Below are 27,443 nucleotides of genomic sequence, written 5' to 3'. Positions count from 1 at the left end.
TTTTTTTTTTTTTGTGAGGGAGATCAGCCCTGAGCTAACATCTATTGCCAATCCTCCTCTTTTTTATCCTTCCCCAAAGCCCCAGTAGATAGTTGTATGTCGTAGTTGCACGTCCTTCTAGTTGCTGTATGTGGGACGCGGCCTCAGCATGGCTGGAGAGGCGGTGCGTCGGTGCCCGCCCGGGATCTGAACCCGGGCCGCCAGTAGCAGAGCGCGCGCACTTAACCGCTAAGCCACGGGGCCTGCCCAGCCACATTAACTCTTAACAGCACATAAACTCTTAACCAGTTTGTACATCCAACTCGAAACTGCACATTATCTTCAGGAGATGGGATTGTGGGGAAATTTCACTTCCTACATTATGTATTTTGACAATGTTTGACTTAAAACAATGGGAATGAAATGTCTGTGAGAGAGGTAAAACAGAACTAAAAGATCAGCAAAATCGTGGATGTCACTGCCGTGGTTTCATTCTCTTTGGAGAACTTCCTGCTCGGCCCCTGGTTCCCTAGAGAAGAGTCAGCCTCTCTGCCTGTCCCCCAGGTGCAGAGCGAGATCCCAGGCTCCCCGGTCTTCCTCATGAAGCTGGCCCAGCACGCCCGCCACCTGGAGGTCCAGATCCTCGCTGACCAATACGGGAATGCTGTGTCTCTGTTTGGGCGAGACTGCTCCATCCAGCGGAGGCATCAGAAGATCATCGAGGAGGCGCCAACCACCATCGCCACACCTGCCGTGTTCGAGTTCATGGAGCAGGTGGGCTCTGCAGAGCTCGGGGGGCAGCCACGGGGGCACCGTTTCAGCTCAGAGCCAACAAGAGCTCCCTACGGTCTGAATGCCAAAGTGGGGCGGTGTCCAAGACGATAGTGGGGGCTTGTCATTGAGATGATTTCGACCTTTCATGGGTTTATTGGAGTCTGACCCATGAGGTCTCAAAGTAATTTACACAGAGCATGTGCTCAGTCTGCATTTGCTGGGAGAACTAATAAGCCACCATTAAAATAATTCGAGAAACTCACTAGAAACCCCTCGATCTCTTTCTTTGTAGTGTGCCGTCCGCCTGGCCAAGACCGTGGGCTATGTGAGTGCAGGGACGGTTGAATACCTCTACAGCCAGGATGGCAGCTTCCACTTCTTGGAGCTGAATCCCCGCCTGCAGGTGGAACACCCCTGCACAGAGATGATCGCCGATGTCAACCTGCCGGCCGCCCAGCTACAGGCGAGGAAACGGGCTCCAAGCCCTGGGGCTCCTTCCGCCCAGGGTGGGGTTCCCTGTCCTGCTCAGATTAGGCCTTCCTGCCCATCTCTTGGCCAGCTGGCCCTGGGAGAGACTGTTCTGATGTGTGAGCAGCTCTGAGAGCCACGCTGAGAGCCACGGAGGCTGAGAACCCTCCATGACGTGTTTGTCACGTTTGGCCACATAGTCCTTTGAGAAACTTCTCCCTGGAAAAATATATTTTATATAATTTCAATGCATTTGTGGACCCCCTGATTTCATAGACCCAGAGAAGTATTTCTCAGCCTTTTTTTCATGATTGCCCCCTTAAGGAGCCCTTTTAGACACATTTTTCCCCTAATTTCTCCCATGTGAAATTTGAATATCACAGGTACCCTGTGTATCTGTTTGGATACTGTAGATATCTCTGTGCTTTATGCATACACAGAGTAAGATTTTTTTCATCTCCAAGAGCAAATATTTGCCCCCTTGGGGGTAGTATCACCTCCCCTTGAGACTCATGACCCAGAGGTAGGAACTCCTGCGTTAATGGGAACTCTTCAATTTTTTTATTAGTATCTCCTTCCTTCCTCTCTTTCTTTCTTTCTTTGAACTTAGCCAGAATTTTTTTTTAATTTCATCTATTTCTTTCTTTTAGTTTGAAAAGTTTCAGAAATGCCACAGGAATAATACAACTAATACCCATCTAGGTGACCCTGTACCTAGATCCCCAGTGGTCAGTATCCTGGCAGCTTTCCTTTCTCTCTCTCTAGTTGTGTATTTGTATAATTTTTTTTTTTTTGGCTCAACCTTTTGAGAGATGTTTTGACTTGAAGCTTCATGCCACTTTGTCCCTAAATACGAGTAGAAGGACCTCCTGAGAACAAGATCATTCTGGTACAAGACCACAATAAAATTACGACCCGGGAAATACAGCATTGAGCCACCTCGTGTCTCTGTAATGTTACCGTCCATGTTAAAATTCTCCCGGTTGTCCCAGTCATGTCCCTAATTTATAGCTGTTTTGGTTTATTTGTTCTTTAAATCCAGGATCCAGTCCAGGACCACCCGTTCCATTTCCTTGTCACGTCTCTTTGGTCTCTAATCGGGAACCATTCCTCAGTCTTTTCCTTCCGTTCTTGACATGGGCATTTGTGAAGAGTTCAGGCAGAACGTCCCTCAGTTTGGATCTGATTGTTTCCTCCCAATTAGAGTCGCTTAAGCATTTTGGCAGAGGTAACACAGGTGATGTTGGGTCCTTCTCATGTGTCACATCAGAAGACAGCCTGTTATGTTGGATTGCTTGGTTAAGCTGGTGTCCATAATTGTCTTCTTCGTTTGTTTTTTGTTTTATTTGTGGAAGATTGGCCCTGCACTAACATCTGTTGCCAATCTTCCTCTTTTTCTTTTTTCTCCCCAAGGCCCCAGTACATAGTTGTATATCATAGTGGTAGAGTTCTAGCTCTTCTGTGTGAGACGCTACCTCAGCATGGCTTGATGAGCAGTGAGTAGGTCCGCGCCCAGGATCCGAACCAGCACACCCCGGGCTGCCAAAGCGGAACGCGCGAACTTTTAACCACTGTGCCACTGGGTGGCCCCCGTAATCGTCTTTTTTTCACTTATTGTTCTAGCCCAGTTTTCCCTGCATCCTTCACCAAACCTTTAGTTCTGCAGCTGGACCCTTTACCTTCTCATTTCCCATAGCACTAAGCATCTTTAACTTTATTTGAAAAACGCACATATTTTCCTGTTGTGTATGTTGTTTTATGAATATTGCTTCTTTTCCCAATGACACTCTTTGTTCTGTGGGAGCAGAGTGAAGCCTTTTGTCTTTTTCTTTCTTTGCCTCTCCTGCCACCATGCTGCACAGTGTTGTGTGCACCGTGTCGCATGCACAGTGTCGTGTGCACGGTTGGGTGCTCAGTGAATCTGCAGTCATTCAGTGCACCCCTTCCTCCATCGCCTCTAGCACTGCGCTCAGTGTTAGGGGCCAGGGTTCGAGTGGGACTGACAGTCATGGGACGGGTTTCTTGATTTCAGATTGCCATGGGCGTGCCGCTGCACCGGCTGAAGGACATCCGGCTTCTGTACGGAGAGTCACCATGGGGGGTGACACCCATTTCTTTTGAAACCCCTTCCAACCCACCCCTTGCACGAGGCCACGTCATTGCGGCCAGAATCACCAGTGAAAACCCGGATGAGGCAAGTTGTGGGGGGCCCCTGCATTTCCACCATCTGTAGTCTCTGAGTGTGGGTCAGACCCCTAACATTAGCCTTGGACAAGACACCCAGGCTTCCTGTTTTACAGACGAAAAAACTGAGGTGTGGGAAGGGACAGGGTTTATTGACATGTAGTGTGTGCCAGGCAGTGGACAGAGCCCTTAGTGCATCTCTCTGCTCACTTACACAGCAACACCGCTCCTGGGCGTCGTTAGCCCGTGTTTCAGCTCAGGAGGCAACCTACCTAATGCCCACACCTGGGACCTGCTGAGGCCATGGCCAGGCCTCATCTGTGGACTCTAAAGCCCATGTCTATCTTTGGGTCGAGCAGCCAGGCTTAGAGCCTGGGCTCTTGGATGTCTGGCCCCATGAACTTTTTTTTTTTTTTTGGTGAGGAAAATTGTCGCTGAGCTAACATCTGTGCCCATCTTCCTCTATTTTTTTGTATATGGGATGCCGCCACAGCATGGCTTGATGAGCTGTGCGTAGGTCCATGCCCAGGATCCAAACCCGGAAACCCCAGGCTGCTGAAGCGGAGCACACGAACTTAACCACTACGCTACCGGGCTGGCCCCACCATGAACTTTTTACTGCGACATAAACGTAGTCTGGCCCGTTGTAAGGAGTCCCTTGGTGGCTTGTTCTTACTTGAACCTAAAGAAAACAACCAGCTGGCATCTGTCACAGTTTACATGCTTACTAACGGTTGATTGTCACGTAATCTCCGTCATCTACTGCAGCTTAATTATTTAATGATTACTTTCAAGAGACTTGGAGTGAGAGAGGTTTGTTTTTTCCCCTCTCTCTTTTAATTAATGAATTTTAAACTACAGTAGCTATATTAGTTTGGGATCTTTGGCTGCAAGCAAACAACTGACTCTGGTGGTGGACAAGCAAAATGAGAGATTTTCAGAGGGATCATGGCATGTTCGCAGGTGCCTGGGAGGATGGAGGACCAGGTGTGGAAACAGCCCAGGCACCTGGAACTCTCCATCTCTCAGCTCCAGGCACCTCTGCCAAAATGAGTGCCTCCATCTTGTACTTCAAGACCCCTAATCCCAGTGACAGGGTCTGCGTCCGCGCCCCCTACCAAAATTATACTCAGGGGGACAGGCCATCCCCCCAAAGGGAATTAGGTGTGTGTTAGCCTCAGCAAGGGCTAACGCTGGATTTCTTTATCTGCCAGAATTTTCTTAATCCAGAATTGGAAATCCAACTCCTCTTTTGTTTAAAGTTTTTATTGTTGACAATGTCAAGCATATAAAATCAGAATGTACCTTCACTCAGCTCCAAAAATGATCAGTTCACCCGTATTGTGTCTGTCCCTCTTCTCCTAATGCCAACTTGGTTTTTTTTTTAATAGTTTCTTTTATTTTTTTTGGTGAGGAAGATCGGCCCTGAGCTAACACCTGCCAATCCTCTTCTTTTTTTGCTGAGGAAGACTGGCCCTGGGCTAACATCCATGCCCATCTTCCTCTACTTTATATGGGACACCACCACAGCATGGCTTGCCAAGCAGTGCGTCGGTGCTCACCTGGGATCTGAACTGGCGAACCCCGGGCCGCCGCAGAGGAGCGCGCACTCTTAACCGCTTGCACCACCGGGCCGGCCCCTTTAATAGTTTTTTTAAAGTAAAAATTCCGTGCATTGACGTGCTCACATGGATACACCCATAGATACATGCACCCTGTCCACTAGTGAGAGGTAGCAATGTTTTATTGATCAGGTTAAGTTTTTGGCTGTGATTGGGGTTCTTGGGTTTTCCTAGGATTTAATTCTGATGCAAATATATCTGGAGTAATGCTTTGTTCTATTTTGCTTTTTCTGTCTGGGTTCCAGGGCTTTAAGCCGAGCTCCGGAACGGTCCAGGAACTGAACTTCCGCAGCAGCAGGAATGTGTGGGGTTATTTCAGCGTGGCTGCGACCGGTGGCTTACACGAGTTTGCTGATTCCCAGTTTGGGCACTGCTTCTCCTGGGGAGAGAACCGGGAAGAGGCCATTTCGTCAGTATCTCCCTGTTCCCCTCCTTTGCTCCCCCCGCTCCTTCCTTCCCACCTCCGCAGACCCCTTCCCTCCTTCTCTCCTTCCCTCCCTTCCTTCAGGAGACTAAAAGTTTAGCCTGTGGCTTCAGACGGAGGGAGGTGAATCACAGAGCAGACCCTATTGTAAACACCCTGTGCTGGGGTCCAAGAACCAAGTCTGCCCTCTTCCTGGATTTGAGATCCAAAAGTAAAATGAGCTCACCAAGGCCATTTGGTCTTGAACTTATTACAGGTCAGATGTGAAGGAGATCAAAAGAATGTTCAAGATGATTCCAAAAGTTTAAATGGTGCTGAGAACTATAGCTTTTTTAAAAAGGTGGGGGGGGGCTTCAGAGAAACCCCACATTGACAAAGGGGCCCCCAAGTTCCACAACACCCACATCTTACATTTCTCCTGCCTTGACAAAAGGGTAAAAACCAGTTCACTTTGTAATTAAACATTCTTGTGTGGGTGGATAACCGCCCTTTAGAGAGAAAAATCCCAAAGACATTGTGGACGTTTCATTTGGAAAGCATTAAGATCTGTCTGGCCTGGGGCGCTAAGCCGTGAACTAAATTACGTTTGGTGTTTTTGATGATCAGGCTTTCTTTGCCTGCTTCGAATAATTAGTTTTAGTCAGTGAAAAATTGAGACGCTCAAAGCTTATGGGGGATTGCAGCAAATAAGGATAATGGGGGTGAGAGGGAGGTCAGGAGGCCCCCCCGACTCTGAGTGAAGTGGCTGTGGCTCGTCCCATGCTGTGAATGACAAGTAGCAACTTCAGCAGGATTTAGAGGAAGACATTCCAGCTTTTCTTACTGCTGTTAGTCAGAGTCCAGTAGGGGGCTCAGCTGTCCTGGTTTTCCCGGGACTGAGGGTTTCCCGGGATTTCTCAGTGCTAAAACTGGGAAAGTCCTGAGCCCCCTGGGACAAGTGAGTCCAGTGGCTTCACTCTCAGATGCGGGTTCCTGTCCCACAGCTGACTTGCAGTGGCCTATTGGCATCCTCGTTTGACCTCACTACATCTCCATTTTATCACCCCCAAAGTGGGGTTGCTATTGCCCCTTTGCCGCACCTGCAGACAGCACGCAGGAACACCGTGACGGGTGTGACAGCTCTCCTCCCAGGAAGAGAGGCGTTCGAATGCCTCCTCTTTCTCTGGTGCATTTGCCTGAAAACACTCTGTGATTTCATGGGAGTGGAGGTTCCAACTCTTGGGACTGGAGGCCCTGTCTGGGGGAGGCAGCCCCTCTGGGAAATGGGAGGTGGTCATCCGCCGTGCACATGCTGGGTAACACTGTTAGCCATCCATAGGTGCGGGCCATGCGCACTGGGCAGAGCAGTTGCATGGATGGCCAGAGGGCGGCACCAGCTCTGGGACACAGGGAGATCTGAGTAGGTCCACTGGAGAGAGAGGCAGAGTGATTGGCAGTGGTTGATAATAATTATGACCACAGTGATTAATGATGTTCATCGATCAGTGACTGTGTGCCTTATGTGGATTGTCTGACTTTAATCCTCAAACACCTGCGTGAAGTCCCGCGATTCCCCCATTTTCCAGATGAGGAAACCGAGGCCCCGAGCGGTTAAGTCGCTTGCCCAAGATTACTCGACCAGTAAATGCTGGAGCTGAGATCGACACCAGGGCCGTCTGACTCAGGGCCCTCTCTTAACTTCTGTGCTGTTCTGGCTCTCTGAGAACCACGCAGGAACTCTGTTGATGCATATATTAACTTGGGAAACAATCCGTGTGCCTTTCCCCTCAAGGAACATGGTGGTGGCTTTGAAGGAACTGTCCATCCGGGGTGACTTCAGGACCACCGTGGAATATCTCATTAACCTCCTGGAGACTGAGAGCTTCCAGAACAATGACATTGACACTGGGTGGTTGGATCACCTCATCGCTGAGAAAGTGCAGGTGGGGAGTTCCCCTCCGGGTCTCAGAGACCCCCCAGCTCCCCTTGGGCTTGGTCGCTGTGGATACTGAAGCACAGAGTCTTTCCTAGGCCGAGAAGCCGGATATCATGCTGGGGGTGGTGTGTGGAGCCTTGAACGTGGCCGACGGGATGTTCAGAACATGCATGACGGATTTCTTACACTCGCTGGAAAGGTGGGGAGCATGGGAAATTCTTTTCCCCTCTTAGGATATGTGTTAGTGGCAAGTGAGGCAGGACACGCTTTGGGTGGGTGCAAATCAGTGACTAGGCAATTAGTGAATTCTCCTGCCTGCTTGCCTCCCTGCGATTTCTCAGGTAAACCTGGGCTGCCCTGGAAGGGGTGGGGATGGGATTGTCAAGGCCAAGGCAGCAGTCACTGTACAGTTGTGTGCTTGTTCGTGCTGACTCCTGTAAGGTACATCAAAATACTCGGGTTCAGAGAGAAGGAGGTGGATTTGAGAAGCAAAGCGGGGTATGGGTCACCTCTGCAAATGGTTCTTTCCCAGACCCTCACCTGAATCAGAAGGTGACAGTGAAATGGACCAGCCTGGTAGTGGCCAGGTGCTCACTGTTAGGATGGGCCAGGGTTTCTCAGCCTCAGCACCAGTGACGTTTTGGGCTGGTTCATTTTCTATTGGGGGTGCTGCCCTGTGCATTGTGGGAAGTTAACAGCATCCCTGGCCCCATCCATAGCTTCCTCCTCACTCCCCCCCTAACCCCCCCAGGAAGTCTTGACCATCAGCTATGTCTCCAGACATTGCCAAATGTCCCAGGGGTAGGGGCGCAATCACCCCTAGTTGAGAACCGCTGTGATAGGCAGACGAAACTACCAAAAAGAAGATAAAGGATAATAGTTTTTAGCATTTGGTTACCGTGCTTTTGAATGGTAATAGAATCACACAATCCGTGTGCTGGTTTCTTTCGTAAGCGGGTGGCAGGATTCCCACATAGGGAATTTTTCCGAGAAAGAGCCATTATGAATTTTGCTTCCTGGAAAGCCCTTTTGAAATTTCACATCCTTCAGCAAGTGCAGTTTCCTTAAGTTCTGAGGAATGTCAGGTTCCTTGGGATTATCCGCGTTCCTTGCCTTTATAATGAGACTTAGCTTTTTTAGTATGGCCAGATGCGTTGGTGCTTAGGCGAGGCAAAGAGCTGGGTGATTTTTTAAATCCAGGAGATGGCTGCAGAGTTCTCAGTCACTCCCAAGGCTGACTGCAGGTCTGTCTTCTCTCTCAGGGGCCAGGTCCTCCCCGCCGATTCCCTGCTGAATACCGTGGATGTGGAATTAATTTATGGAGGCGTTAAGTACGTGCTCAAGGTAAAGGCCCGTGTTTCTCGGGTGTCTCCAACACTCTGGAGGCTTGAGGGAGTTTTTATTTCTGCAGCGAGCCATCCCTGGAGTGGCTTTTCTCATCCTTGGGTCCCAGGACTGCTATGCAGTTCCAAGACCTTGAAACCTGACCACTTTAGGTTTCCGAAGGCACAGCCTTGAGCAATACGCACAAGGCACGATGGAGTGTGTCGTAGTTTCCACTGGCTGCCATAACAAGGTACCACGAACTGGTGGCTTCAAACCACAGAAATTTATTCTCTCACGATTCTGGAGGCCAGAAGTCCAAAATCAAGGTGTTGGCTAGGCTGTGGTCTCTTTGACAGCTCCAGGAAGAGTCTGTTCCATGCTGTCCTAGCTTCTGGTGGCTGTGGGCAGTCCTTGGTGGCTTGTAGATCGTCACTCCAGTCTCTGCCTCCACCTTCATATGGAGGGCTTCTCTGTGTGTGTATCTGTCTTCACTCTGTCTTCCTTCTGTGTCTCTGGATCTCTTCTCCTCTAACAAGAACACCAGTCAGACCGCATTTAGGGATCCACCCTAATCCAGAGTGAACTCATCTTAACTAACTACATCTGCAAAGACCCTATTTCCAAATAAGGTCAGTTTCTGAGGTTCCGAGAAGGGCGTGCATTTTGGGGAACATTATCCGACCCAGTACAGAGCATGAGCAGGACCGTTGCTGAGCTGGCGTAGTGTCTGGGTCCATCATCCAGGGCTGTGAGTCTGGCTTTGTCCTGTGTCTCTGTACCATGAATCAATGTGTGGGTTTCTGGCCTCTTCCTGGTCCCCCTCTGGTGTCCCTGGAGCTCACTCAGGGTTGCTCTTTTCTGTTGGATTTATCCAGTTATGCTTCCAGAGCTATCCGAGGTCAATTCAACAGAGAGTGTCTGAGATGTGCGGGCACAGGGTGAGGCCCCGGGTCCCAGTCGGAATGACCTGCAGGGGCAGAATGTCCCCAGGAAGCCAAGGCCCCCCTGGTACTTCCTAGCCTCACATTCTGGGGAGGGAAAAGTAGAAAGAGTTCGAGTTGCTTCTGAGGCTGAATTTTTATTGTCTTACTTTATTTGTAATATTGCTGAGCACACACTGAACTTTCAGCTTTGGAGATTTCTAGGCTTAGTTCAGCCAAACGAGCGTGTTATCCGTGGAGGCATGCTTAAAACCACTTTGCTCTTGCCCTCGATGCTTCTTGGCTACCTTTGGGGGCCTGGTCCCCCCAACTCGATTTTAAATATGGCACATGCTCGTTGTAGAAAATTTCAAAATTTTAAATGAGCATAAAGCATCAAAAAGCAAAGCCACTGTGCATTGACCCCTGGAGGCAATCCCTGTTAATATTTTATTTTTTTTCCTTATGCATTGATTTGACAAAGTTGAGATCATGGTACAAATACGGTTTTTCTGCTTTGATATTTTTACGGCATAAATTTTCCCCACGTTACTAACAAGTTTTCTTTAATATCAGTTTCGTGTCTGCAGCACTGTCCAATAGAACTTTCCGTAGGGTTGGAAATGTTCTATATCTGCGCTGTCCAGTATGGGCCACCTGTGGCCACTGAGCACTTGATATGTGGCAGGTGTCACTGAGGAACTGAATTTTACATATTATTGAATTTTAATTTACATTTAAATAGCCACGTGTGGCTAGGGGCTACCATATTTGACGGTGCAGGTATAGAGTATTTCATTGCAAGGTTGTCGGATCGCTAATTTGGTTCTAAGTCTTCTATTACCATAAATAATGTTGCAATAAATATTCCTATATTTATTGCTATCTTTTGTCTCTGGATATGTATTTTATAGTTTGAGGGCTCTTTCTGAGAGAGAAGACACACATTGAACTGAGGGCCAGGTGGGGCTGGTACTTCAGATTGAAATGAAGAGCAGAGGCCAGACCTGGCCACCTGTCCCTCTCTCGCGTGTCCCAAGTCTCTTGCACGCCCCGGTGCAGAGCCAGGTATGGGGGGCAGAGCTAGGTCTGGGGGCAGAGCCAAGTCCGTGTCCAGTCTACTGGTGGAGTCACCAGGGCTGTCTCACCCAGAGCGAGACCCTGTCTCCCTGCTGCCCAGGGCAGCCCTGCTTGGGGCTGGTGCTTGGAAACAGGAATCAGAAGGAAGCCCCAGCCTTTGAGGGCACGCAGTGGGTGGGAGATGGCCAGACTGGGACTACCCCTGTGGCCATTGGCCGTTAGCCTGCCCACAGCGCAGGTGTGTACACTGACTCAGGCTCCTCCAGCCCCGCCAGCTGCTCCCTTGGGGTGAGCGAGGGCTGGACTAGAGAGGTGAGGTGTCCACCCTGGCACTCCCACAGTGGACACTGGTCCTTGCTCGTGGTTAGAGGGCCAGATGGTGCTGTGGGGCACAGGGACAAGCAGGCGTCCTGAATTCAGATGGGGACATCGAGCCTGTCCCAACAGGTGGCCCGGCAGTCTCTGACCATGTTCGTCCTCATCATGAACGGCTGTCACATCGAGATCGACGCCCACCGGCTGAATGATGGTGGGCTGCTGTTGTCCTACAATGGTAACAGCTACACCACCTACATGAAAGAGGAGATCGACAGGTGCGTGGGGCGCCGCGTCCTGCCGCGGGCCTGGCACACAGGCCTGCCCTCTCCCGTGGGCAGGCACAAAGCCGGCCTGTGTGCAGTCCACAGGTCTTCCATAAAGTACTTCCTCTGGCAAATTCTGGGGCCCATGGAGAGGTTCCTCTCTTGGCTGGAATTCCACGCTGTGGCAGACATTTATGGGAGGCTCGCAGGGCGCCCATTTCTAGCAACATGGGGGGATTCAGAGCTGAATGGGACGTGACTCCCAGCTCCACAGCCTGCAAAGTGTGTGATGAGGGGACAGCTGCTCCGTGTCTGAGCGGCAGTGTCCACGCCCATCTGAGCACAGGCTTGGAGGAGATGCGGCCATCCAGTTAGGGGAGAAGCTATTTATTGAGCCTCTACTTGTGCCAGGCCCTGGGCTAGAGGTTAGGATGGAAGCATGGTCACGACTCGTGGAGCCTGTTGGGGACATGATACATTAAGCCAGCAGACAGTGGCAGGACAGGTCTCCGTGTGCCTGGATGGACAGAATACAGGACGACCTGGAAGCACTGAGCATAGGGCATCATGAGATGGACTCAAAGACCACCCTGCTCCAGTGTGTCTGACCACACTGAGCTCCCACAGTGAAATGGAGACCACCCCTGCTGAGTGGGCAGTGTAGACCCCCAGCCAAGGAGAGCAAGGTGGGGAGGTGAGGGGGTGCCAGAGGCCCCAGGCCTGAAAAATCTGGTCAGAGAGTGGAGAGTCCCTTCCCCATCCTCGATGGAAGAAGACGAACTAGATTCATCACGGAGCAGTGTGTTATTCCCTCTTTTTAACCCGCGTTCTGTCTGCCAAGAATATTCAAGGTTATTATAGGCTCCCCCCTTGGGGCATGCTCTCCCCAGTTCGGTTCTAAGGTGAAGACATTCAGTCAGTAATTATTTATTGAATAAACTTTATTGGTTGCCTTCTCTGTGCCTGACATAATTCAGTAAAAGGAACTAGTTTTCAGCCAGAAAGAGGGCACACACTTTGCTCACCCAGCTCACTCCCAGTATCGCTGTGGTATCTGTCAAATGCCAGCATTAGGGAAAGTGGAATCCCTCAAACTGCATACACTCATGGCTGCCTTTAGGAAGGGGAAAATACCGTCGAAAACCTGACTCAGGCCCCCCGGGTCGATGGCCTCCCCAGTCTCCCTACCACCTCCCCACCCTTCTCTCCCAGTTACCGAGTTACCATCGGCAACAAGACGTGTGTGTTTGAGAAGGAGAATGATCCCACGGTCCTGAGATCCCCCTCAGCTGGGAAGCTGATGCAGTACACGGTGGAGGACGGGGGCCACGTCGAGGCTGGAAGCAGCTACGCTGAGATGGAGGTGAGCAAAGAGCTGGCCCTCGGGGATGTGGCTGCAGCCAGACCTCCCCTACACCCCCGTCCCCCAGGGAGGGCCATCTGGCATTGCTTCTGCACCCCAGCAAACAGGCCTCCCCTCTCCTGGGCCATCGTCTGCAAATCCCTAAGAGAGCCGGTGTGTGAAGTTCAGCCCAGATTCTCAGCAGTATTCAAAGAGAAAACGTCAAAAATGTATACCTGCCCAGGAGTGAGTGTGAACTGATAAATAATGATGAAGACGATAAAAGATGGTGAGCCAACACTTGCAAAGCACTTACCTCGTGTCAGGTGCTATTCTAAGCATTTTACTTATTTTTAGTTGCCTTCTTTAACCTTCCCAGCAATCACAGGAGATGGGCTCAAATATGGTCCCCATTTTACACATGCAGAAACTGGGCCCCGGCAGGCTAAGGAACTCACTGGAAGTCACACAAAGCCAGGATTCAGACCCAACCCCATGCCCTGTCCCTGCCAAGGAAAATAATAATGATAATGGCAATGAAAATACAGCAACAGTAGGAGCTAACGCTTGTTGGCCTCAGGCTGCTTGCCAGGTCCTTCATCTTGCTTAATCCTTATAAGAGCCCCGTGAAAGGAGACTGTTGTTATTCCCCAATTTACAGTTGGGGAAACTGAGGCTCAGAGAGGGGAAAGCACTTGCTGGAGATCACAGAGTGATGGGTGGGGTACTGGCTGACTCAGGTCCCAAGCTGTGAACTGCTGAGCAGTAGGCAGCACAGTCCTGACCTACAGCCCACACCACGGTAACAAAACTCATGTCCACGTGTCCAGACTCGCAGAGAGGCCAGTTAAAGGGGCTGATGACTATTCTGCGAGCACATTCTTCGTTTCACAAAGTGTGCCCCAGAGGGTTTTCTCAGTGCTCTTATGAAAGGAGCCAGTCACAAAATGCACCACATTTTAGGAACATGTGTCTTAATCACCCTACGTAATGATTTAACTGTATTTCTAAGAGAGAGACCTTACTTTGGGAATAAAGATCAGTTTCCATGTCTGTAAAATGGGCACAATAAACATCTACCTTCCCGGCTGGCTTTGCTGATGGAGATGAGATGATTCACGCACAGCACCGTGCCTGGCACACAGCAAGCTTTCGGTAAATGCCGGTTCCCTCTATCCTTTCCACTTGAACTCTGCCCAGGGAGTCATTCTATTTAAATGACCCAGTCCCCTCTCCTGAGTTACTAGCTCTGGGTGACTCTGGGTGTCACACACACAGGCCAGTCCTGGTGGGCTCCGTCTTATTTCTTCTTTCTGCAAAACAGGTGATGAAGATGATCATGACCCTGAACGCGCAGGAAAGCGGCCGGGTGAGGTACGTCAAGCGCCCGGGGGCCGTGCTGGAAGCGGGCTGCATGGTGGCCCGGCTGGAGCTCGATGACCCTTCTAAAGTGCACCCGGTATGTGGCACCCAGCACAGCCACGCTGGCTGGCTCACGTGTGCTCATAGCACGTACCAGGGCAGCAGCCTGTCCTTGGGACCAGTGGAGGGTGTGCCAGAGTGTCGTGTGGTCCTGAGCTCAGGCTCCTGGGGGACCTCCAGTTTAGGTTCTTGTTAATTAATTGTTCAGCGTTTGTGAAGCTTGCTCATGAGACTGAGAGTTCTGAGATCAAGGACTGTTTCTGTTCATTGTTGTATCCTTGGTGCCTAGCACAGTGCTTGGGGCATAGAGGGTGCTCAGAAGAATGGGTCTTATTGATGGGTGAATGTTTACACCCGAGTAAGCCGCACGTACGGGGAGGTGGCTAGCCATTCATGCGTGTATTGTTTTCTCTACAATAATTAGTATATGTGCCCAGAAAAAAGCTAGAAAAGCATTTTTTTAAAAAATCAAATTGTGTCTTTCCTTAGACTATTCGTTCTGTTTATTTTCTTTTCCTTCTTTTCATTATTCTCTTTAGGGGGTTCCTAAAGCTAGAAATTGAGCCTTTGTAGATCGCTGGGCAGGCGTCTGTGCCTGCACTGTGACTCCTCTCGGCAAACATTTGCTCACCTGGATTCGTTGGACAGGGCCCGGCCACCAGTCCCTGTGGGTTCATATGCGCCCTTGAGAAAGGCAGGCAGATAAGCCCTGTAATTCGGCGCGATCAGTACACTAAGGAGGGCTGCCCTTGGCCCCCCGGCTGTGGGGCCCAGATGGAGAAGCCAGCTTCAGGCTCGGGAGAAGGAAACCGTGCAGTTAATCTTGAAGGGCCGAGGAGCCTGCAGGGTCGGGCCAGGTGGAGGGGGCGGGAAGCTGAGGGCTCCCAGCCAGCAGAACAGCTAGTCCCGAACCTCCTGGGTCCCGGTGCCTCCCTCAGGGCAGGCGTTTAGCGGATATTTGTAGAATGTGTTCATAGATGAACGGGCACGTTAAGTCAGCATTGCCCAGTTGGGGAGCTTTTCAATTTTTGGTCCTCTAAGACTAAATGTATATGATTTACAAAAAACAGGAAGATTTGTATAAGAGTTTCATAAATTTTCATCTTGCTAGCCGTTTATCTTTAGGATTCAATAGAGACTGAAAATAGGGAGATAATTTTGATTAGAAAGCAAAACAAAACAATCTAACCCTCCCAAAATTGTTTGGGGGACATAACAGTTTACTGTGACATTTGCAAAGGGGATGATTTGGAAAACCCGCAGAGAGGTGTGAATTGAGCAGTTTTACCTTTTGGATCCCATGTTTTCTTGTGTGGCTTCCTCCTGACTGTACTGTGTATATTGTGTGTTGGTAGGTCTGCCTTGGCCCTTGGCTTGTCTCTTCTCGTTCGGGGGCCACAGAGTCCTTGATCTGTGGTTCTTGTTGTGTCTCATCAGGCCGAGCCGTTCACTGGAGAGCTCCCCCCCCAGCAAACCCTGCCCATCCTCGGAGAGAAGCTGCACCAGGTTTTCCACAACGTTCTGGAAAACTTGACCAACGTCATGAGTGGCTACTGTCTGCCGGAGCCGATTTTTAGCATAAAGGTAGGTCGTGTGTGAAGGGTAGTCGTGTGTTCTACACGTGTGTGTGAGCCCGTGAAGAGCCAGAAGGGTGTACTCCATGAGATCAGAGGGCTTTATGAAATGAGGAATGAGAGAACGGTGAGTCCTCTGTTGTTTTTATAAAGGACCTGTTCTCCGGAAATTTCTCAATGCAGTTCCTTGATTGTAAATGTCGGTGTATGTTTCTCTTTGATTATAAACTGTTGTGAAAGTTACATTGGGTCTTGGTGGTTCGGTTCAGCTCAACCCTGAGAATATTCAAGTAGTAAGTTAAAAACGGAGTCCCTGTGGGTCAGCCCTCTTAAAGAGACTGAGGAAGGAAGGCACTCTGTTCAGAAACACAACTCAGTTCCTCGTTCACCATCCCAGGGTCCCGTTGTCTACTCACTCTGTAGAGAAATAAGTTCTCAAATTTGCAGACCTCCGTGAAAGGCCCTGAACCCAACATCAGCAGCAATAGAACTGTGTTGTATTGCATTCCATCTCAGAATAGCCAATCATGGTGGTGCTGGTGGTAATAATAAGGGCCAACCCTTATCTAGTACATGCTATGTGCCAGCCACTACTCTACGCACTTAAAACTTATCAAGTCATTTAATCCTCCCAACAACCTATGAGGTCGGAACTAGAGGCACAGAGAGGCTAAGAAACTTGCTGTGTTTCACCTGTGAAGAGGCAAAGAGGGATTTGAACCCTGGCCATCTGACTTCAGAGTCCGTGCTCTTAACCCCTATGCTATGCTGCGTAATTGTGATTGCTGTCGTTGCAGCATTATTTAGTCTTTGCACTTGCCAGTGCATGCTTAATTTCATTTCAAACCTCACAACCACCCTATGGGGTTGGCACCATTAGCCTCCTCATTCAAAGACCATCAACGTCTTCCGGGACACCCAGAAGCGGTGTAGTGCGGCTGTTAAGAGTCTCGGGAGCGAGATGGCCTGAGTTTACATCCTGGCTTTGCTTCTTACTTGCTGGGTGATTTGGGGTAACTTAATTAGCCTCTCTGTGTTTGAGTTTTGTCAGCTGTAAAACGAGAATAATGATTATACCTATTTCCTAAGGTTGTTTCTGGGGATCAAAGGAGAACGTGCAAATAAAGGTCTTAGAACAGTGTCTGGCACTAAGCAAGTGTCCCACAAACGTTAGCTGTTCACATGTCCTGTGTTATATTCCCATGCCACGCCGCCTCTCTGAATGCATGGAGAGGGGAGTGGGGGCCTTTCCGGGTGGGGCAGCTGGGCATTCCTCTTGTGGTCAGGGAGCCATTCCACTCTGGACTATTCCGGAGGCTCCTGGGTCTAGATCTTTGGCTGCTCGAGTGCACGGGGCCTGGATGCGTTGAGTGCATTGGGTGCTCCGTGGTGGGTGGCGGTGCCCACGCCCCTGCAGGGCCTTGGGCCGATGCCGTGGTCTCTGCTGCAGCTGAAGGAGTGGGTGCAGAAGCTCATGATGACCCTCCGGCACCCATCGCTGCCGCTGCTGGAGCTGCAGGAGATCATGACCAGCGTGTCGGGCCGCATCCCGCCGCCCGTAGAGAAGTCAGTCCGCAGGGTGATGGCCCAGTACGCGAGCAACATCACCTCGGTGCTGTGCCAGTTCCCCAGCCAACAGGTCTGTGTCCCCCACTGTGCTCGGGATGCTCACGCCGGGCCAGGTGGCTCCTTGGGAACTCAGCTCCCAGTCAGTCTCCACCTCTGGCCTCTGGTCGAGATGGGCTTCATGAGACCCACTTACAGCTGAGATGTTGGGGGCTGAGAATTTTCTTTCTAACCTTCTCTGCAGCCTCCCAGCATTTTCGCCAAAAGAACAGTTGTTCGGATGAACATAACCAGTGATTAGGCCTCACTCCATAAAACTCGGATTCAGAATAGGAGTAAGCAGTGGGTATAGAATGAGCATTTTCGAAAATACACTGGCTGAAATAATTAGAGGAAAGTGAGTTTTTCTTGGTTTGTAGCTTTGATTCCTTCCCTGTGCTTTTGGTAAAGAGGTAATCTTGGGGCCTTACATATATATAATATTTTTAAGAATGGAACCCATTCCAAGGTAGTATAAAGTATCTCTAATAATTCTGCATTGGCCTCATTTTGTTTTTTTGGGGGGGAGGGGGATTGCTTTTATCCAGCATTTTAAAGGTAATTTGCATTTGGAAGAGCCCCCTCTGCCTGTTTACCTTCCTGACCTCAGTCTGAGTGGAAGGGCTACCTACCATCGTCATTCCCCACCCACACACTAGTGATTTGGGGAGCTAGAGGTCAGAGTCGGTCAGGTCATTCCCCAAGCTCAACAACTCTCGAGGTTGGGATATTGTTCTAGTATAAAAAGGAGTGAAATAGTGATTCATGCCACCATGTGGATGAACCTTGAAAACATTCTGCGAAGTGAAAGAAGCCAGACACCAAGGACCACGTGTTGCAGGATTCCATTTACATGAAGTGTCCAGAATCCGCAAGCCACGGAGAAAGAAAGTAGATCAGTGGTTGCCGGGGGCTGAGGGAAGGGGGACTGTGGAGTGGCTGCTGATGGTTGTAGGGTGTTTCTGGGGGAGATAAAAATGCTCTCAAATTAGACAGTGGGGATGGTTGCACAACTCCGTGAATGTACTAAAAGCCACTGAATTCATTGTATTCTTTAAAAAGGGGGGAGTATTATGGTATGTGAATTATATCTCAACTAAAAACAAAAACAGAACTCTACAGGACCCCATTTGAGACAAATACACGTTTGGACCTTTTAGGAATTTGTCATGGATGCAGGTTTTTTAAAAAAGTATTTTTGTTGCCAGAAACAATATGCCCATAACATTAAGTCTAATTATAAAAGTAGAACCCATCCCCACCCTGCACCCTCATTGTCCCTGGGTTTGGGAATCCCCTTCTCCTCTTTCCCCAGACCAGTCGTGTTCGTGGAGAGGAGTAATGGGAATGTGTGTACGTCTTTATGGGATTGTTGTCATTCTGAGCTCTGGAATTCCCCAAGCAGCATGTTGAGTGGGAACAGCAGAGCCGTGTCTGGGTGGCCAGAGGGCTTTGGGGTCAGAACTTTCAGTTTTTGAATGAGCCTCAGATGAGATATCTTTGGGAGCCCATGGTGGGTCCTTCCGGTGACTTCTGTGTGGCGACCGGATCATGTGGTTGTGAGTGGCCAGACCTGTCCTGTTTTCCCGTCCAGATAGCCACCATCCTGGACTGCCATGCGGCCACCCTGCAGCGGAAGGCCGACCGGGAGGTCTTTTTCATGAACACCCAGAGCATCGTGCAGCTGATCCAGAGGTGAATCCCGGGCCCTCCGTGGGGTGCAGTTGTCACACTGAAATGTCCCAGGTGTTGCACTGGGGTGGTGCTCTGGGGCTCTCCTAAGTGCAGCCTCCCACTGGGGCCACCGCATGGGGTCTGAAGACCCTGATTATGGTCCTGGCACAGCCATTCCTAATAGCAGAACCCAGGGCAAGGCATTTCTGTGAATCTGTTTCCCAGTTTGTAAAATGGAAATAAAAACACCTCACACACGGTAAGTCAGTCATTCCGAGTTATGCGTAGATTAATTTTTGTAAAATTAGCAAGTACTTATGTTAGCTTTGATTATGACGCAATGAGATGAAATAGCTTGATATGCCACAAAGGGCTGTACAAATTCTCATTGCGGTTTTTGGGGACCATTGCCAAGGAGAGTTGATGAAGCATTTATATTTTATCTTAAATAGCTATTGAGCAGGAAGAACTGTTCTGATGATAAAAAGAACCGCCATTTTGTGTGAAAACTGCATAGCAAAAAAGCTTTGCTTATAAAGACAAATGGAAGCACTCTCAGACTCGAATGAATAATTCTGTGCATGTTTACCGTGTGCCAGAAACTATCAGAGGTGCAGAGGATGTAGCACAGTAGGAGACGGCCCTTCTTTTCGGGGAGGTCCCGGGCTCTTGGGGACTCATGCTAACAATACAGGATTGTAGCTGAGGAAGATTTTAGTGTGGATTCCCCAGGGAGAGAAAGTTTTTTGGTTTTTTTCCAAACTGTCTTTATATATTAGATGGTTAGTTGAAAATTTTTGTTTGTAACCATGCATGCAAGGCTGACCCCTTTCAGCATCCCAATGCTGTAAGTGTTTTTCCTTCTCTCTGGAGACAGGCAGATGCCACCCAAAGGCTCAGGCTTGGCCTCTGGTTTGATGTATGACCTTGGGCAAGTCACTGCTCAATTTGGTGTGCAGAGTTAGCACAAATGAACCCACTCAGGTCCCTCCCAGGCCTACGGATTAGGCAGTGTAGCCTCCAGATACTTTATGACCATTTTCCTTTTTGAAATCAGGAAAGCCCTGGCTGTAGATATTCAGGTGCACAGGGAAGTGAAGTCGATCATTAAGACAGCCTCCCCTTCCTCTCCAGATACCGCAGCGGGACCCGTGGCTATATGAAGGCGGTGGTGTTGGATCTCCTGCGAAGATACTTACACGTCGAGCACCATTTCCAACAAGGCAAGAGTCGCCGCTGGCACTGGTGACAAGCCCACAGGGTGGGAGGGGCCCCCAAGCCTTACCCGTGTGCGGCCTTTTGTCTCCCTGCAGCCCACTACGACAAGTGTGTGATAAACCTCCGGGAGCAGCTGAAGCCAGACATGGCCCAGGTGCTGGACTGCATCTTCTCCCACGCGCAGGTGGCCAAGAAGAACCAGCTGGTGATCATGTTGATCGTAAGCAGGAAAGCGTGCCCTGTACCCAGAGCGGCAGGAGCTCTGGGGTCTGCAGACTTTTTTTGGAAAGGGCCAGAGAGTCAATATTTTAGATGTTGCCAGTCCTGTGGTCTCTGTCCCGACCTCTCAACCGCCCTACCATTGTACAATGGAAGCAGATGGGTGTGGCTGTGTCCTGATAAAACTTTGTTTACAAAACCAGGCAGTGGGTGGGATTTGTCAGCCCCTGGGGGAGATTATGACCAGCACTCACAAAGCACCTACTATGTGTCAGGCACTCTTGCCATGCTTCGGGCAAGGCATCTTGCCTCTCTGAGTCTCAGTTTCCTTATCTGTAAAATGGGGATCGTGAGAGTAACTCCTCAGAGGGTGGGAGAATTTGGTGAAATGGATGTAGCAGGTCTCACTGCTTGCCTGGCACATAGTGAGTACCCGTTAATCACTGGCTGTGAATAGTGATGCAGAGAAATAGACGTGTTTTTCTTCCTACGGGGTGTTACGGGTGTGCTTTCGGGTAGATGAATAGGTGGTTGAATGAATGAATGAATGAATGAATGGGGGTACACAGTGGAAAGTAGTTAAGGGTGTGTATATCAGGCTGTGCCGGGTATGTTCAGAGAATGGAGCAGCTGTCTCGTTTGTTGGGGCAGCCGAACCCCCGGACGAGGGTGAGCGCTGGCGTGTTTCCCTCTGATGGAGAAAGGCCACTGGATTCTGATTCTGTCCCCCAAAGGACGAGCTCTGTGGCCCAGACCCTTCCCTGTCGGAGGAGCTGACCTCCATCCTCAATGAGCTCACCCAGCTGAGCAAAAGCGAGCACTGCAAAGTGGCCCTCAGAGCCAGACAGGTAGGGTCAAGGGGCATAGTCCCCATGGTGTGTGGGGGTTGTGAGGTGCCATCCTCCCACCATGTTCAGCCCGCGCTGTGCACAGCCCCACGTCTGACCCGCAGGGCCCGGCCCCTGGCTTCTCCCCTGCGGGACTGGCTCACCCCAGCCCCTCCGTCCCCTCCCCCTGCAGGTCCTGATTGCCTCCCACCTTCCCTCCTACGAGCTCAGGCACAACCAGGTGGAGTCCATTTTCCTGTCTGCCATCGACATGTACGGCCACCAGTTCTGCCCAGAAAACCTCAAGGTGAGGCTGTCTGCTTTTGTCCACCTTCCACAGAGCACACACTGTGGCCCAAGTGGGGCCTCGGGGAAGCAGGCTTCCCATGCTGGCACAGTCGCAGATAGCAGTGGGTTAGTCCAGTGTGGCCAGGGCTCAGTCCTGCAGGATGGACAGAGCCTCAGGCAGCCAGACTCGCTGAGGAGGTGCAATTTAAAAATTCAGGTGATGGAGCATATTTGGAAGCTGCACGCACTCGCATGGCTGAGTCATGGCTTCATCTTCCCAGGGCTCCCCTGCCCCCCAACTCTGGCTCATGTACAAGCTTCCAGTGCCCCGTCTGTGTCTGAAACTGGGAGCCCCAGGTGCAGGCATCTCAGAGCTGCCTCCACTCTGAGGTCTTCTGGGCCTGGGCACTGGCAGTGTTTCATGATAACACCACCGCCAGCTTCTCCCCCCTGCTCCAACCCTCACCCTACACTCATTGACTGTTATTTAAACTTAACATTTACTTTTCCTTTTTTTCCCTTTCCATTTCCTGTAGAAATTAATATTTTCGGAAACAACCATATTTGACGTCCTGCCCACTTTCTTCTATCATGCCAACAAAATCGTTTGCATGGCGTCTTTGGAGGTAAGTAGGAGAGAGGCCCACACAACAGCACCAGTACTGTGCATGCCAGTTCTGGCATCCACTGCCCGACCGCCACACACCTGACCCGGGCCACGCGCCTTGCAAACATGATCTTATCATTCTTTCCACAGGTAGGTACCATTACTATATGCTTCTTACAGTGAAGGGAACTGAGGCTCAGAGAGGTGAAGTGACTTGCTCAAGGTCACACAGCTAGGAGGTGGCAGAACCAGGATTCACACTAGGTCTGCCTTAGTGCAGTCCTGCTGGTCACCCCTGCTATCTCGTGTGCCATTCCAGCCTCAGCCAGGCAGGGCAGAGTTGAATACTAACCCCCAAGAGCCGAGGCTAAGGCACCTCGTCCAAACTTTCCAACTCCCTTGCTTTAGACACCTTTGAAAGACTTTTCCACTCGGAACTACAAGAGCTGGAAGGAGCCTACATGCGAGTCAAAGTGACCTCCCAGTGTGGCGGGGCAGAGGAGGGCATGACCAGCAGCAAACCCCAGATTAGAGCCAGGTCGTCTTGCCCCTGCTCCGGTCTTCCTGAATTCAGGGGCTGAGAGGTGTCTTGTTAGTTTCAGGGCATCACAGTGTTAAATCTGCTCTTTCAGAATCCTCTCTAGGAAATGGAGGGTGACGTCCTGTGTTTTCAGCTTGGCTCTCTTCCCCTGATGGTGGTTCCTCCTTTCTTCTCCCTCTAACCTTGGAGTCTCGGTCCCCTGTGGCCCCCACTCCCTCTTCTGCCCTTTGAGACCCTGTGGGGCCCCCCTCCTGAGGCCAGAAGGTTGACTGGGTCTCCATGGAGACCATTTGGGGCTTGAGAGCATAGAACCGTCTCCTGGGCCTGCAGTTTTACCCCCTCCCTGGTTTCAGCTCGAAGAATCCTTCTCAGGTTCGGCTCTTTGTTTCCAGCAGTGAGACCCAGTACAGCTCTTTAGTAATTACATTTTTTCTCTCTCTCCAATTTTCAACACTCATTATTGAGACCTTCTGTGTGCCAGGAGCTAGGATACAGCAGAGAACAACCATCGTGTCTGTCCGGGTGGAGCTTCTGGTTGGGGCGAGACGCACACTCAGTATTTCTTTAATGACACGTGCGATTGGGTTGCCACGGGAAAATACAGGCCATGGTGTGACCTGGACAGCAGGATTTAACCTTACCAGGAGGTTCAGCTCAGGCTGTGATGAGAAGGTGATATGAAAGTATGTGAAGAGCAACTAGGAATTGGTGGGAGGGAGAAGCACAGAGATTCCAGTCAGCGGGAGCAACATACACAAAGCTGTGTGACCTCTGGCAAGCTGCTTTCCTTCTCTGGGCTTTTACATTCTCATGCTTTAGTAGGAGGAATAAAACCCACCTCACAGGATGATTTGAAGGTAAATGAGTAAGCACCTGAAATGAACATTGGTCACTGTTGCCCCCGTCGTCCAAACACCTGCCCTGGTTGGGGGGGGGGGTGTTATCTCAGGTGGAAAGCAGCAGCCCACCTTCCTCACTTTGCAAAGTGCTAAATCTCATTTATTTCTAGTAAAGATTTTTTTAGGCTGCTTTACACATTCCGTCAGTTTGTTAGGCAGATTTTTTGAACATAGTCCAACCTTTTCTTCATGACTCAAGATGAGCCTCATAAACATGACATGTTACTTGGCTTCTTGAGATGGGTAGAGTTTTGTCCCTGCTCTAAATGTGTCTGGAGCCCCCAAGACCACCCCCAGGATCGATGATTCGCTGGGAAGACTCCCAGGGCTCAGCATATAGTTGTGCTCACGGTTGTGATTTATTACGGCGAAAGGACTTAAAGCCCAGCCAGCAGAGGGAAAAGGCACGTGGCCAGAGGAACCAGGCACGAGCTTCCAGTGGCACTGTTAATTCCTTGAGCAATGAGTTGTGACAGCACACGCAAAATGTTGTCTACCAGAAAAGCTCCTTAGGGACTCAGCATTCAGGATTTTTATTGGGTGCTGATCACACAGGCACCCTCTGCCTACCGATCCCCAAATTCTAAACTCCCAGAAAGAAAGCACATGTTCAACATAAATCTTATCCTTTGCACAGCTCAGGCACCGTGAACCATTCTTATCAGGGAATGGTGGGAACCCTCCCAAATCCGAGTTCCCGGATGCTAGGCAAGGGCCAACCTCGTAAGTAGGCCTTTCCAAGGATAGCAATTAGGCCTGCTGTGTTGACTCTTGCTACACAGTCCTCATATTCCCTATTCAGTTAAAAAAACTCCCAGTGCTTAAGCTCTAGAACCTTGCTGTCCAGTGTGGCAACCACTGGCCACATTTGGCTAGTGAGCACTTAAAACGCGGCTAGTCTGAACTGAGCTGTGCTCTAAATGTAAAATACACACCCAATTCCAAAGACTTAGTTTGGAGGAAGAACTTAAAATGTCTCAATAAGGTTTTTATTGATTACATGTTGAAATGATAATATTTTAGGTATTGGGGATGAAATGAAATATGTTGTTACAATTATTTTTGCCCGTTGCCTTTTTTTAAGTGGCTACTAGAAAACTTAAAATTAATTTAAAATCATACGCGTGACTTGTGTTTCATTTCTATTGGACTGCGCTACTCTAGAGCAGGAGTTGGCAAACAGCCTGTGGGCATGTCTGGCCCCCTGCCTGTTTTTGCAAATAAAGTTTTATTGGAACACAGTCGTGCCCAATCATTTACATATTATCTGTGGCTGCTTCCTCACTACAACAGCAGAATTGAGCAGCTGTGATAGAGATGATATATCTCGCCAAGCCTAAAATATTTGCGATCTCGTTCTTTGCAGAGAAAGTAACATGAAATGTGAGCAACTTTGCTCTTAACTACTGCTTAGAGGTAGTTTAGAGATGCTTTCTCGAGCCTGAGTTGTCTCGGTTTTGAGGGCACTCTGTGGCGCCCTCTGAGAGTGTCTGCTGTGCCTCTGTTTTATTAGGTTTATGTGCGGAGGGCCTACATCGCCTATGAGTTAAACAGCCTGCAGCACCGGCAGCTCCCAGACGGCACCTGTGTGGTGGAATTCCAGTTCATGCTGCCCTCCTCCCACCCAAACCGGTATGGAGTGGTACACACCCAGGGGTGGGTTGGATTTCTTGTCTCTGTGACCACTGCATCCTCTCTCTGGAGGGATCCAGCAAGGATGTGTGGGAATACAGCTGGGGAGACGTCGGGGGCACCATTTCCCCACTGCCGGGTCTCCCCACATCTCTGTTCTCTCATCTGTAAAATGGAGATAACTGAATGCCTGCTTCATATACCTGCACAGTCCAGTATGGTAGCCACTACCTACATGTGGGCTATTTAAATTAAAACGAATGACAATTAAATTAAAAATTCAGTTCCTCAGTCATACCAGCTGCATTTAAAGTGCTCAGTAGCCACGTGTGGCTCGTGGCTTCCATGTGGGACATTGCAGTTCTAGAACATTCCGGCACTGCTGAAAGTTCTATTGGACAGCGCTGTCTTAGGCCATTGTGAAGAGTAAATGAGGTAAGGCACTTACAGTATTTAGAGCAGTGCCTGGCATGCAGGAAGTTGTTGGTGAATCTTAGGGGTCCCTGTGATGATTGTGACTGATTCTGTTATTAGTCTGACGGCATGCCGTTGGTCGGGCACTATGCTAAGTGCCTCCACACTCTATTTCATTCTGCCCTCACCATCTGTCCGCTGAAAATGTGTTCTCATGTCCGTTTTACAGACGAGGAGCTCTGGCCGAGCTGCTCAATCACTCAGGAATTTGAGCCCAGATGGTGCCCTCACCTCAGACTTCTTCCCACAGCATTTGAGGGCTCTCTGGAGCGAGCATGCTTGTTGGCCCGTTTGGATCCCGTGATGTCCTCAGTTGGGGACATCCTGGTGTGTCTGTGTGGCTCCCTCACATCTCTTGTTCAGTCTATCTTATATCAGAACCCGAAGTGCCATTCTGGTCAGACAGAGTGTGACACCTTTTACTCAAGCGATGCTGTCTCCCTGGGGTTTGAGGTTCTCTTTACTCTGCCTGTCCCTCTGTTTCCGGTTCTCTTGGGGGCTCCCGGAGGCCTTGCTTGTGCCTAGAATGGTCTCGTGACTTGGTTGCTGAGCTGATCAGATCTTATATCTATACGGGCAACAGGGTTCCTGCTTTCTTGAAACGGGATTTTCTGGTCTCTTGGGATTTTAAAAAATATGTTTCTCTTTCCGTTGGTTTTAGGAAGAAAGGTGTTGCTCTGTTATGGATGAAGAAAAAAAGTGCTTCCCCATGAGGCACCTCCATTTATTTTTACAACTTCTTATTCCCAAAAAACAGGATTGTGATGTTTTGTTTGATTCAGACAAAAGGGGACTGGTGGCTTGTGGCCTGGCACTATTTTGGGGACTGTGGGAGGTGTGGCGTAAGAACTTTGAAACTGTCTGCTCCTGAGGAGGAGAAATTCTTTTCCTTTTTTGATTTCATTGTCTCAGCAGTTCAACCCAGTTAGGAAAGGAAGGTGGCCTCCTGAAGCCTGTGGGTCAGTCACGCCCTGTTTCTTAGGAGGGACGGACACATGTCTCCGGGTTATTGGCTGTGACCCTTGATATGGGCGCAGGGTCGTGTTTTCACCCAGGGAGACACTGAGGACCCTAGAGGGATCCCGGACCATCTCAGGTCCTCGCTGTTGCTATTGGCTGGGAATGCCAGAAGCCTCCCCGGGCCCGTGGCCTCAGAAGAGACCCCCGCCTGCAGTTGGTCCCGCAACCCTGCTCTTCAAGGCCTCTGAGAAGGACCAGGAGGAGTGAAGTCTCACCTCCCCGCAGGGCCTGGCTGGGCCCTCCACGCCTGTGTCCCTAGAGCTGGGGGCTGTGAATTGGGTCAGGGGACCAAGGGGAAGGTCAGATAGGAGGCCAGCAGGGCCTCGCAGGGCTGTGGCTTGGAGCTAGATGCAGGCCCATGGGGGCTGTGAGCACGGCCAGGAGCTGGGAGCTGGAGAGCTGGGCTCTGCCTGCGAGGCTGCTCTTCTAGCCGGCTCGCTGGTGCCCTTCAGGAAAGCAGCCCAGCGAGGCCAGATCTTTCTGTGTTTTTTACAAGAGAAGCAGGACATTTTGTAGACATTTAGACTTTTTCAAAAGACCAAATCCCTCAATTCTTCAGTGTGGGCAGGTAATTAATGTATAGGAATATATTAAAAATGCTGGACCCATTTTTAGTCTGGACCCGAGTCAGCCTGTGGCTGAATTCAGGCCATGCTGGCATGCCAGTTTGTTACCTCTGCATTTAGCTGTCGGGGAGCAGGGGGCCCGGATGATGATTTCTGGGGTCCCTAACAGGAAGGTGCACACAGGCCCCACCACCCCAGGTTGGGGGTCCCAAAGAGCACCCCCAGATTCGACGATTCACTAGGAAGATTTCCAGGACTCAGT

At 50.1% G+C, this 27,443-nt stretch overlaps 1 protein-coding gene across 2 annotated transcripts in view; it reads left to right on the top strand.

The window, feature by feature from the left end:
* Window positions 1-27,443, top strand: part of ACACB (acetyl-CoA carboxylase beta) — a 98,820-nt gene that overhangs the window by 38,937 nt on the left and 32,440 nt on the right. For both annotated transcript variants that reach the window (XM_058531634.1, XM_058531635.1), the window contains 19 exons: window positions 544-753; window positions 1,046-1,216; window positions 3,254-3,415; window positions 5,273-5,436; window positions 7,223-7,373; window positions 7,462-7,565; window positions 8,629-8,710; window positions 11,140-11,285; window positions 12,486-12,636; window positions 13,940-14,074; window positions 15,475-15,621; window positions 17,062-17,250; window positions 18,811-18,911; window positions 20,025-20,113; window positions 20,204-20,328; window positions 21,062-21,175; window positions 21,348-21,461; window positions 21,979-22,068; window positions 25,003-25,121. In XM_058531634.1, coding sequence (XP_058387617.1) covers window positions 544-753; window positions 1,046-1,216; window positions 3,254-3,415; window positions 5,273-5,436; window positions 7,223-7,373; window positions 7,462-7,565; window positions 8,629-8,710; window positions 11,140-11,285; window positions 12,486-12,636; window positions 13,940-14,074; window positions 15,475-15,621; window positions 17,062-17,250; window positions 18,811-18,911; window positions 20,025-20,113; window positions 20,204-20,328; window positions 21,062-21,175; window positions 21,348-21,461; window positions 21,979-22,068; window positions 25,003-25,121 — 2,564 coding nt within the window. The remainder of the gene's footprint in view (window positions 1-543; window positions 754-1,045; window positions 1,217-3,253; window positions 3,416-5,272; window positions 5,437-7,222; window positions 7,374-7,461; window positions 7,566-8,628; window positions 8,711-11,139; window positions 11,286-12,485; window positions 12,637-13,939; window positions 14,075-15,474; window positions 15,622-17,061; window positions 17,251-18,810; window positions 18,912-20,024; window positions 20,114-20,203; window positions 20,329-21,061; window positions 21,176-21,347; window positions 21,462-21,978; window positions 22,069-25,002; window positions 25,122-27,443) is intronic.

Source organism: Diceros bicornis, chromosome 35, assembly GCF_020826845.1.
Source record: "Diceros bicornis minor isolate mBicDic1 chromosome 35, mDicBic1.mat.cur, whole genome shotgun sequence".
NCBI classification, from domain to species: domain Eukaryota; kingdom Metazoa; phylum Chordata; class Mammalia; order Perissodactyla; family Rhinocerotidae; genus Diceros; species Diceros bicornis.
The sequence above is the reverse complement of the archived record's forward strand: the minus strand, read 5'-3'. Positions and strand labels throughout refer to the sequence as shown.